This window comes from Phalacrocorax carbo, chromosome Z, assembly GCF_963921805.1.
Source record: "Phalacrocorax carbo chromosome Z, bPhaCar2.1, whole genome shotgun sequence".
NCBI lineage: Eukaryota > Metazoa > Chordata > Aves > Suliformes > Phalacrocoracidae > Phalacrocorax > Phalacrocorax carbo.
In genome coordinates, this window is record NC_087548.1 from 78,230,057 (window position 1) to 78,242,200 (window position 12,144).

Consider the following 12,144-nt stretch of genomic DNA (forward strand, 5'->3'; position numbering starts at 1 on the left):
CAAAGAAAGGTGTACAGAACAAAATCTAGAGTGGCAAATCAAAATTTTCATTAGAATCTGTGTTCTAGATTTTACATTTGGACTTTCTCTGCATTGCCTTTACAGGTTGAACAGAAAACAAAAAATTGCAAGTATGCATGGCACCTTGTATTACCTGCACAAAGATGATCTGAGCATAAATACATCCTTCTAAAGTTAACTTATGTTCTTGTAACAAGTTTCTTAGTAAATGTTAGACCACCCCCAGCACAGGTCTGGTGTCTGCCATCATAAACTCTCTAAGGGCATGATGGTCTAACAAGTGTCATGTTAATGAGGATGGCATAGTATAACTGGTTGATGTGCTCTTAACCCCTCAGACACTTTATTTGCAACATGCTTCTGCTATATGGTGCCTATATAAGTTCAGAACTTGGTGCTTTCTTGTAAATATGTGCAGAAAATAAGAAAACAGAGGCTGTAGGCAGCTGTTTTTAACTTAAATCTAAACATGGCATTCAAATGTTAATTGGGTGAATAAATCTTGTTCATTTTACAGACATGAAAATGTCAGTAGAATAAAACTGTTTATCACAGGATAATGGTTTCTGACACCTAATAAATGCCAACATGAAGCTACTTACTGAAAGTATATAAAAATATTCTATTGCTACTTGCCAAAAAGAAATAATCAGGAAAAATTGACATGCTTATTTTATAAGTGGTTGACACTGATACCTTGGCATAATTATAACATCACAACTAAAAACCTGATGCAACAATGCTAAATAAACGCAGCTCAAGAAAAAATTATGGGCATGTAGATTACCAAAATGCAGTACACTTAGAATTTTGTTCCTTATATTTTTTTTCCATTCTTTCATTATGAATTGCATGTATTTACATGAGATAACTGTTCACAATATTATTTTTGGCTTTAAATTTATCTTATCCAAGCATTGTATTACAAAATTAACCTTCACACCTTGCAACCAGAATGGCAAGTTGTTCCTCTCAGGTGACAGAGAAGAAAGCTGAAAGGGAATTTAAGGTAGTTTTATATGCACCTCCAGTCAGGATTTGAGCAACACTTCTTTGGAGTTCAGAGGGCCAGAAGGGTCTCAGTTATGTTTTGCTGTTATTTTTTCCATCTGCTTCCAGATAATCAGTATTTTCAGATTAACTTTTGCTATTCTGTATTAAAGATATAGCATGCTTAAGAGCTTTGACTGTGGATGGTTGTTTCCCCCCCTCGCAGATGGAAGGCCTTTAACTCTGGATGAAATATGGAAAAGTGTTCATGCATGCTACCAGGCTCGTCTGCTGGAGGCGCCCTGGGACACTATTTCACAGCAGGTGAGAAACCACTGGTCCTTTACAAACTGATGAATGCAATATATGCCTGAATCCTCAATGGCCTTACTCCCCTCCTGGACACAAGTGAAATATAAAAAAGTCGAACTGAGGTTGTCCTGAGCCAGTTATCTGAAACAGTTTTAGTCCTGAATTTTGAAGGATATATACGTGTTCACCATGTAAAACTTAATGTGACAGTATATCTCATTTAAAATACTTTTCCAAAGCCAGCCCTGAAAACTTTGGGCAATTTCTGAGTAACAGTGGATTTTGGGAAATACGAAAGTAGACTGATTTACGTAAGTAAAATATATTAGTGTAACATTTCACAGATTTTTTATTAATCAAATTACCAAAAAAGATTGTGTAATTTTCAACTTTAAAGAGACTTGCAATCCTTAGGACAGAAGGAGGCAAAATTGGTCTCTCAATCAGCTAATAAGTTGTTGCTGAGTAATGTCCTTAAGAATCAGTAGTTAATGAATGCTGTGCTTTACAAGAGGCAGCAAATTAGTAAACTGTGATATCACTACCTTCTTTTAGAGCTATTCAAATCACTTTTATTTAAAGTGTTTTTGAAGTCACCAGATCATTTCAGCAACCGTTCACAGATTTGCGATGATGGCTCTCTTGAAAACAGTCATACTTGTTCAAGGAAGAGCGGGATATGGTTCAGAGCCGAGCTGGTTGCTCTGGTTTCTACCGTCAGCTCCAGGCCTCCAGTGCAAGTTTGGACAAAGAATAGCGACTCTATGGGTGTGAATTTTTTATCATCAGACAAAGGTACTGATGTGTCCTTTCCTCCTCCCCTTTCCTTCATTGACTTTTTGATTTTAGCTGTTTCCAGGTACACAGGTCTCTTACTACAGCATCTGGCACAACTGGGATATAACATCAACTGAGTTCTAAAGGTGTTTCCTTAATTCAACTCACACAGTTTAATTACAGGATGCCTATTTGTAGATGGTACTCAATCACATGAACACAAGCGGCATTCATGTTTTTGCAGCCATGGACTATTGTTTGTATTATAATATTTTGTATTATAATAATTGGTTTTCTGTGTTTGCTGTGCCTGTCTGAATTCCAGTTGTGAGTTTGCAGATTCTCATAATATACTCTTTACATAAAGTACTAATTACCTGACTTGTCTACTGCAGAATGGAGATGAGAAAATTAGTTTTTAATAAAACAATATAATATGGTAGCATATAACTGATTTTCTGCACAAGAAAGTATTGCAGTTCAGATTTTTCAGTAAAGTTTTATGACTTATAGCTGAAGTTTGAGATTTATAGCTAAATCATGAGTGTTTCTGTATAGAGAGGTAGATATTTCAATTAACTTTGCCTCCACTGCATCCACCTTCTTGGATTCCTAGTAGACAGACCGCAGTAACCCTGCAGTCATATGCTAGGTATCCTTTAAGACTGACATCTCAGGTATTTCCCAGCAGAGCTGTTCTGGCTTGTGGATAGTTTATATTCCCACCTGCAAAAATATACAGGAGAATCTGCTACGTGCACTCTGGAGGTGGTGTGCCTTCTCTAAGCTCACGTTATACAGTGGCCTGAAGCCACTTTCAAGATCCTCTGTAGAAAACAGAGTCTCTTTCTATTCGTCTGCAAAGCACTGCAAGAACCTACAGCTCTGTCTAGGTAATAAATCATAATCCGATACTACTGAGAATAAAGAATAAACAATACGTTTGGAATGTGTAAAATCAGAATGATGGAAGCCAAAAGGAAAACCAGGTCACTCTTAGGGAACAGTAAAGTAAAACTGTCCTGTGTCTAGTAACTAGAGATGCGTGTGAGATACATACACACAAAGGCTTGCAGAAACAGTTTTTCTGGGTGGTAAGACACGTGGAGTGCTGAACCTGTTGCCTCTATGACACCTCTCCAGAGGTGGTTCAGGCAATGTGAGTCCAGTGACAAACACAAACCAAGATGTAAATAGTGGGCCCGGTGCTAGGCAAGGAATGGGGCCCTGGTGACGCAGGATGCAGAGAAGGCAGAGTTACTGAATGCCTTCTTTGCCTCAGTCTTTACTGCTAAGGCTGGCCCTCAGGCATCCCAGCCCCCAGAGAAGAGAGGACAAATCAGGAGAAAGGAAGACTTGGCATCGGTTGAGGAGGATTGGGTCAGAGATGACCTAGGCACACTGGATCCCAACAAATCCATGGGTCCCGACAGGATGCACCCGCGAGTGCTGAGGGAGCTGGTGGATGTTCTTGCTGAGCCAGTCTCCATCATCTTTGAAAGGTCGTGGAGGACACGAGAGGTGCCCGAGGACTGGAGGAAAGCAAATGTCACTCCAGTCTTCAAAAAGGGCAAGAAGAAGGACCTGGGAAACTACAGGCCAGTCAGCCCTCACCTCCATCCCTGGAAAGGTGATGGATCAGTTCATCCTGGAGGTCATCTCCAGGCATGTAGAAAACAAGAAGGTTATCAGAAGTAGTCAACATGGATTCACCAAGGGAAGATCATGCCTGACCGACTGGATAGCCTTCTATGATGGCGTGACTGGCCTGGTGGATGAAGTTAAAGCAGTGGATTTTGTCTATCTTGACTTCAGGAAAGCATTTGACACTGTCTCCCACAGCATCCTCACAGGCAAGCTAAGGAAGTGTGGGTTGGATGAGCAGACAGTGAGGTGGACAGAGAACTGGCTCAGCAACACAGCTCAGAGGGTCGTGATCAATGGGGCAGAGTCTGGATGGAGGCCTGTCACTAGGGGTGTTCCCCAGGGGTCTGTGCTGGGTCCTGTCCTGTACAACATATTCATCAGTGACCTGGATGATGGGATCAAGTGTAACCTCAGCAAGTTTGCTGACGATACCAAGCTGGGAGGAGCAGCTGATACACCAGAAGGCTGTGCTGCCATCCAGCGAGACCTGGACAGGCTGGAGAGCTGGGCCCAGGGGAACCTCATGAAACTCAACAAGAGCAGGTGCAAGGTCCTGCACGTGGGGAGGAACAACCCCAGGCACCAGTACAGGCTGTGGGCTGACCTGCTGGAAGGCTGCTCTGTTGAGAAGGACCTGGGAGTGCTGGTGGACAACAAGTTGACCATGAGCCAGCACTGGGCGCTTGTGGCCAAGAAGGCCAGTGGTATCCTGGGCTGCATTAAAAGGAGTGGGACTAGCAGATCGAGAGAGGTTATCCTCCCCCTCTACTCTGCCCTAGTGAGACCACATTTGGAGTGCTGTGTGCAGTTTTGGGCCCCCCAGTTTAAGAAAGACGTGGAACTGCTTGAGCAAGTCCATCGGAGAGCTACCAAGATGCTCAGGGGACTGGAGCGTCTCCCTTATGAGGAAAGGCTGAGAGACTTGGGTTTGTTCAGCCTGGAGAAGAGAAGGCTGAGGGGGCGATTTCATCAATACCTATAAATATCTAAAGGATGGATGTCAGGATGATGGGACTGGGCTCTTTTCAGTGGTGCCCAATGACAGGACAAAGGCAATGGGCACAAGCTGGAGCATAGGAAGTTCCAGCTAAACATGAGAAAAAAAACCCTTCCCTGTGCGGGTGCCAGAGCAGGGGCACAGGCTGCCCAGGGAGGCTGTGGAGTCCCTTCCCTGGAGGCATTCACACCCCGCCTGGACTCCAGGTGGTCTCCAGAAGTCCCTTCCAACCCCTACCACTCTGTGGTTCTGTGAAAATCATTTTGGAGAAATTAGCAGAGTCATCGCAAGAAAACTCTATTGAACATAATATCAAGGTGACTTTCCATTAAATAAGGAGATTACAAACTAAGTTAAATTGTTTATTCTAGAGTAATACATACTCTATGTCAGGCTGACAGCACAGTAGTGGAACTGCTGGCAGGTAGCAGAGGCCAGAAAAATAAAGATCCCCCAGGAATCCCACTAGATAATTTGCAATTACTTTGTTTCCTACCTCAAATTTATATATGCCTTCTTCTTGAAGACCCTGGCTCAACAGCGTTGAATTCCACTGACTTCAGTGAGGTTAGCCTGATTTACATCAGTATTGAACTTCATCCAAAGGCCCCAGCTGCATTCCTGGATTGGAAATGTACTTTCCCACATGGTTGTGAGAGAGAGAGCCTCCGGGAAAGCAGCTTTAGAGGTCTACAGTTTTAATTTTAGATGAAAGCAGAAAGGCACCAGGCAGTGAGGTACGTTTGCTTATGGTCATTTAGTCAAGTGATAAGAAGACAAAAGAATGCATGGTTTGTGGAAGTGTACATCTCTGGAGCTGAATCAGAGTAGAGGAGAGCACCAGTACAATTAGCAGTGTGAACACTGTCGTATTTTCAGTGCCAGCAACCACTGGTGCAACAAACGCTTCCCCTTGTAAACTGAGAGATGCATATGCCTGTCCAGATATAAAACAGCAGTAAAAATGACAGTATTCTCAAAGGAATAATGAAAGATAATAAAATCATACTGTGAGCAGTAGCCTGCAAGCCTCAGATCAAAACAAGAGTTAGGTCTACAAGAAAAAAGAGTATTTTTCCCACTCAGATGATTCAGGGTTCTGAAATGAAACACAGAGTTTTCTCCTCCCTTTCTGCTTTTCTGCTGACCCACTTTATTATATGGGTTAGGCTTTGCCTGCAGGGACACAGATCGTATAATGCAAGTCACTGGGCAAACCCACCAAATCAGGCTTGAACTCTCAGTACACATGAACAGCAGAGAGAAAAGGTTTAGGATTTTGCTCCAAAAGAGATACAAGTTTTAAATTCTACAAGCAGTCCACCACTGGGAAGAAGAATTGAGCTGGTCACTGTCCATACATAAAGTTACTTAACTTTCAACTAGGGCTGATTTTGCACTTTGATTCAATAGTTGGCAGATTATGAAAAGAAAGTCATACTGCCATTTTTAATCCCAGGTCCAGCATCTTACGCTAATCATTTGGGACTTAAATTCCATGTATTCAATGAAATGTGAGTGCCATGCCTGTGCACATTTTTGATACAACTATGTTTTTGGCTTATACTTTCAATGGTAAAATATATCTGAGATCAGGAACTGAGACATTGCCTAAGCTCCAAAGAAATTAGGTTTTTGGCAATTACATTGCCAAAACAGTTTTTATGTAAAATTTGAACATTTTGAGTTACTTCTGACTATTGTGGAATGTCATTTCCATTTTCCAAGAAAGCATCTTCAAATATTTTTACTGACTAGATTATTTTTATTGCAAAAAGCATAAGTCAAATAGTTACCTTCTCATAAATAAACATGATAAGGTCGCATAGTATTTTAAAATGATAATTGATAAATGGTGATGATTTAATTGCACTTCCTCTACTAATAATCTTAAAATGCACAAATGAAGTTCCTATGATTGGCTTTCTTCTGAGTTAAATCTCCCTGGAGTCTTCAGTCATCCCCTTTCTACATCCGGTGATAACTTGCTTTGGCTGTTTTAAATAATACAAATCAATTATAACACACAGCTGTTTAACAAAACTCCTAAATGTTGCTAGAGGTCTCTGTGGGTATTTCCTGATGGCTTATAATGACATCAATTTAGCACACCTGGTAAGATCTGTGTGAGCTGGAAGTAGCTTAATTCTGCAATGACAGGAAAATTAAGGAGTATTTATGGATTACCATTGCATTTCAGAACCGTTGCCAACTGTGATTTTAGCTTCTTTTTACAAAGAGTCAGAAATGGATTTGCAGGCATTGTATGCCTGTCTCCTGAATAGTTTACCTGTAACTTGGTGGGTGCTTTTGAGGATATCCTCTAATAGTTATTTCTTTCTACACATTCAACACCAAAGAATGTCTCTTCATAGTTTTGAGTTAATGCATGCTAGAAATGTACTCTTTACAAGAAGCTCCCTCCCTAGTCTTTGTAGCCTTTCCTGAACTGAAGAGAAATAGAACTTTCGTCAGTTGTCCCTCGACTGGATTCTTCCGTTCAGCTTGACATGGGATGGAATCCCAGCCCTGCACCCCTGTACCGCTGTGCTGGTAACCTTCCGGGCTCCTCAGGCTGCCAGCCCTGGTGTTTTTCCTGACAACATTGCTTTTTAAAAGTACTTACTAAGCCAGTTACATATCAGCCATAAGAGCAAATAAAAGGTCTAGATGTTTGGAAGAGCACAGGGGGAGAAAAAGACAAATATGTCAGACTGAGAAAAACTGCAGATAGGATGAATGTAGAAATAACACTAAGTCTCCTGGAGAGATTTCAGTTAATAGTGGAAAACAAAATCAAGGCACATTCTCCAAAAACTCAGGCAAATGTATCCAGCTAAAAGAAAGTTACAGTAAATGGGAAGAAAAGTCCAGACAAAAGAATCATGAAGTAAGTCATCATGGTAATGGATGGAAGCAAGAAACACACATACTTCTCTCCATGTACTCTGATATTCAGCAGAGAACTCCAGTACAGTTTTTGGTAAATACATTGTGGCATTGTGTAAAACAGCTCAAACATAATGATGCTTTGTGTAACTAAAACAGCAGAGCCACCACATTAGTATCTAGGTATGATACCTGGCATAGTTAAGTTGGCAGCGGTCCAAAAGTGCCATGGTCAAATGCTAAATGAAAGGAAAAAACCACAACAATAGGAAAAAGGTTAAAAAACAAACAACAGGGAGTAGAGAATAGAAATGAAACAAGGAGGGTGAAATCTTCCTGATGATAAAGGTGAACATATTTTGCCACACGGTAGCGCAAGATTTAACAACCGGGAACAAAGATAACTACAGTTTAGTTAATCTGTGAAGGCTACGTTTTACCTTTTATTGTTTTGGAAATCTGTCCCAAGGTGAATGGGAGATGTGAAGCAGCAGAAGGTGACTATATGGTTATAGCAAGAACTTCTGCTTTAGACCATGTGGTATTAGGTCCTTCCTGTAGAATTTGGAAGTACAGAGGCCGTAAGTACCTGAGAATATCAGATTTTTTCCTCTAATTTTTAGAAACCTGCTTTTCAAAACTGTGGCCTGGTAATCATGAAGATTTAAGAGCATAATAACTTCATCAGATACTAGATACACATTTCCATATAAGCTATACATGTTACCACATACAGCAGTAAAGCTGCTTTGAAAGTTTTAGTGTATATCTAATGGCCAAAATATCAAATAATAGTAGAACTATTACAAAATATAAATAAAAAACCCGAACAGAGATGCTCAGCTGTCTTAGTGAACCATGTTTATATTTTTTGAGCTATAAGATAATTGTCTGTGAAAGCTGCTGAGATGACAGTATTCAAGACTGAAGCCCTTTTTTGTTAGAATGGGTGTGTGATAGGCATTGGCAGTGCATTAATTTTTATCCTGGTGTGGCTAGGTGCTTCAAACCTATCTTGGTGTACCTGGATCAAGGACCAAGGCAATAGTGTTGTCTCCACATCCAGTTGAGTCATTGGTTTCTCCAGAGGGTGTGAACTGGTAGTGGATTGGTGATGTATACAGTCACCTGTCAGAAGACAAACTGAGACCTATTTATTTCTCAGGCACCTTCTGAAAGTTGTTTAAAAATGGTAGAATATTTACTGGATTGGAAAATGAGTGAAGGCACTAGTTGGCTTTCATCCTTTCGTTGCCCTGATGGGTGTTTATAAAAGTGTATACAAAGTAGAACAACTTCAACAGGGGAAAGTAAAGCATTCCCACCTCAGAATACCATGTAGGTCAGTGGTAAACTGCTCTCCTAGGAAGTTAAGTGATTTACTCTAAATCAGGATCAAAACTGATCATCTTTTCAAGATGCAGTTGCTGATGCACATGCCCAGTGACAGAAAAGTAGGGTTTTTTTCCTGTGGGGAGAGACAGCACTCTGAGAAATGTGCATTTATAAGGCTATGGTGAAGCTGAGTAATCCATGAGTTTTAGATACAAGCCCTTGAACATATGTGCCCAAGTCCATTTTTGATTCTTTTCTCTTGTGCAAGTCCATCTCTTAGTTTTCTTTTTTTTTCCTGTGTGAAAGCAAACTAGCAGGAGAATTTGAGAACTTTAAAAGCTGATGAATGAATCTGATCACAGTCAGTACCAAAAATCACCAAAATTTTTGTTTTTAACAGTGTGTTGTTGTCATAAAGCCTGACCTTCCCCTGAGAAAACAAAGTCATAAACACAATCAAGTATATGTGCTAAGGCTTAATCAATGCTTAGTGATGATGGAATGTGAAATCAAATGTCCAAGGATAGAAATAGAATTGCATTATTACAGGAGGCTCAACAGTTGAAAAACTGCCCAGTAAAACAAGGATGAAAGCTTGGTGACTTAAAGGTCCTGCAGAAATAGTCTAAAAAACTAATCTGTCAGTCAAGACTCTGACGGATTAAGTTACAGAGCACCTGTGTCCATACATCCCTCCCTCTGCCCCTGTTTTTAACCAAAACTGATTTGGGTGCAATTAATTCTGTTACCAAAGTGTGACTTAGAGGTGTGTGTGCAGGGCACTCCCCCCAGCCGCGGGAGTGGACACATTTCATGTGTGGTACCTTGATTGTGGATTTGCCAACAATGAAGCAGCATTTTGCTTGTTTAGAGCTTTCCTGTCTCTCCAGAAAAAGACATTCAGAGCATTCTCATACCAGCTGTAAATGGGGCAGTTTGTGAGGACAGTGCAAACCTAAGCTTCATGATTATATTAAAGTAGATATTCTCCCAGTCTGAAATTCCGCCAAAACTTCCGAGATTCTTAAGAATGAGCAGTTTCCTGTGGTCACATTGATTGTGTTATTCTGTCACTCCATCTTCTCAGAAAACTTTCTGCACTGCAGAAAACTTAAGCCTAATGGTCTAACTTAGAAATGGTGATCTCTGCAAATAAACCTTTCTTCAAAGTTTATTTCTCCTTTGGTGTGTTCCTGCTGTTTTATAACCCTCAATGAATTCCTGTATATGGCAGAGCATTGTTGTCTACGTGGTGGTCTGTTAAAAAGATCCTCCACAGTGCTTCAAGTCTTAGCTTAAAATCTAAGCTTGTGTAATCCTTAAAATAAAAAGCTGTGGACTGTTGATACCAATCCTAGTCAAGTTAGGACTGAAGGTGATTCTGCTTGTTTCCTTCTGCATTGTTCATGCATCTTCAGGTGCAGACTATGCAACCCTTTTTTGAATCCCCATCTACAATGAAAGTTGCTTCCATTTACTAGTAGCACTTCTACAAAAAGGGATGAGTTTCCAACTCTGTCCCACAAAGTATTGATCTTAAGTTTCAGAATAGTAAGTGACGAGGAATTCTCCCATGTCAGTTTTTTTCTCAACATTTGCTTCTCGATTTCATCTGAATGAGGCGTTTTCTTTCTGTCTTTTGATACTTAGCAGGTAGTTGTAATCTCATCTGTTATATGTCTATTCTGTCATATAAAAGTAGTCAACCAAACCTAAACTACCCAAATAACAGCACAGAACTGCGCTATTTCTATATTAATCCAGAGTCTGCTCTTTTTCAATATGTAGTTAAGAATCTGGAAGATGTATTCTTTATAGTACTTCAATAATCCTGTCCATTACATCACTTAATTTATAGGAGTGTTAACAGAAAAATCAATAAACATTATTTCTAAAATGTCAGGGATGTTAATGGTGTGATTTAAAAAAGAGAAAGATTCAAAACTGAACAGAACACATTGATGTAGTGTTGTAGAGGCACATCTTGCTGAAACTGTGGTAGGGAGGATTTAAATCATTATGGCTCAGTCATCTTGAAAATGTGTGTAGGTAGCTATTCTTAGATATACAAATCTTTCTTGCCATATTGTGGGATTTTGCTAAGTGGGGGAGGCTGTATACAGTGTATCTTAACAGAAGGTTGCTAAGATCGCTCTTAAATAATTTTGAGTCATATCAACAGTTTCTATGGATCCCCTGCTAATATTTTTGGAAAATTATTAATACAACTTCCTGAGGAAAGGGAGTCTTACCAGTACAGATTAGAAAAATCTAAGGATGGGAAAGCTGGGTGGGTATGTATTTCCAACTAACATTTTCTGTGATGTATTGAACTTCTGTGGTTTAAACCAAGCAGTAGTATTGTACAAGCTAGCAGGTAGGCTGTATTTTAAAGCTAAGCATTAATTAATAATGTATAGCTGCCCTACAGTTTAATCGTGCTCTACCCAATAAGACTTTATGGACATAAACCTAGGCTGACTAATTTCATAGGAGGAAAAGACCAAATAGTGGACTAATACTAAATGATGTAGAGTACATATAGAGGTTTAATGGATAATTTACATGTAGAGATAAAAAGCAGTAGGAGGATCCTTGCCAATTTCTGGGGCACAACTCAGGATAGACTTTCAAGTCCTGGTACTTTTGTTACGTGAGTTGATCAATTATTCTGAAATGAAGATTCACTAATATTTTCCACACAGATATGTAATTAATTGAATGAATTACAATGTAATAGTATTCATTCTCTTGATTCTTATCTGCTTCTGTAGAAAACTTGTTTCAGTCTTATACATTGCATTTACAGATAATTTGTCTACCAGTGGCTTTGCTTCCACAGAGCTTCCTAAGCAGAGTTTTTGTGGAAGAAGGTGTAATAGCATGTGTCCTCCCTGGTCTGGCATTTCTCCTTGTAGGCTGAGGCAGGCTGCTTTTCTGTCTTCCCCCTGCCATGACCTCTAACAGTTCACTACTGGAATGAAGCTGGTTACTGAACATTCACCTTTATTGAATGTTTTTGTGAAAAATTCTAAAATACACAACAACATCGATTGCACAATATGAAAGAAGTGGATATCATATATGACATTAAGTTCCAGTTGAGAGGCAACTGGTATGGTCACAGGGTGTTGAAAACTTTATAACAATTTTCCTTTTTGTTTTCTGCAGCAAGG

The 12,144-nt window shown here is 39.9% G+C and overlaps 1 protein-coding gene across 2 annotated transcripts in view; it reads left to right on the forward strand.

Annotated features, from left to right (window-relative positions):
* The window catches only part of ATG10 (autophagy related 10), a 94,133-nt gene that overhangs the window by 64,005 nt on the left and 17,984 nt on the right, over positions 1-12,144 (forward strand). For both annotated transcript variants that reach the window (XM_064438433.1, XM_064438432.1), the window contains exon 5: positions 1,238-1,335. In XM_064438433.1, the coding sequence (XP_064294503.1) occupies positions 1,238-1,335 (98 nt within the window). The remainder of the gene's footprint in view (positions 1-1,237; positions 1,336-12,144) is intronic.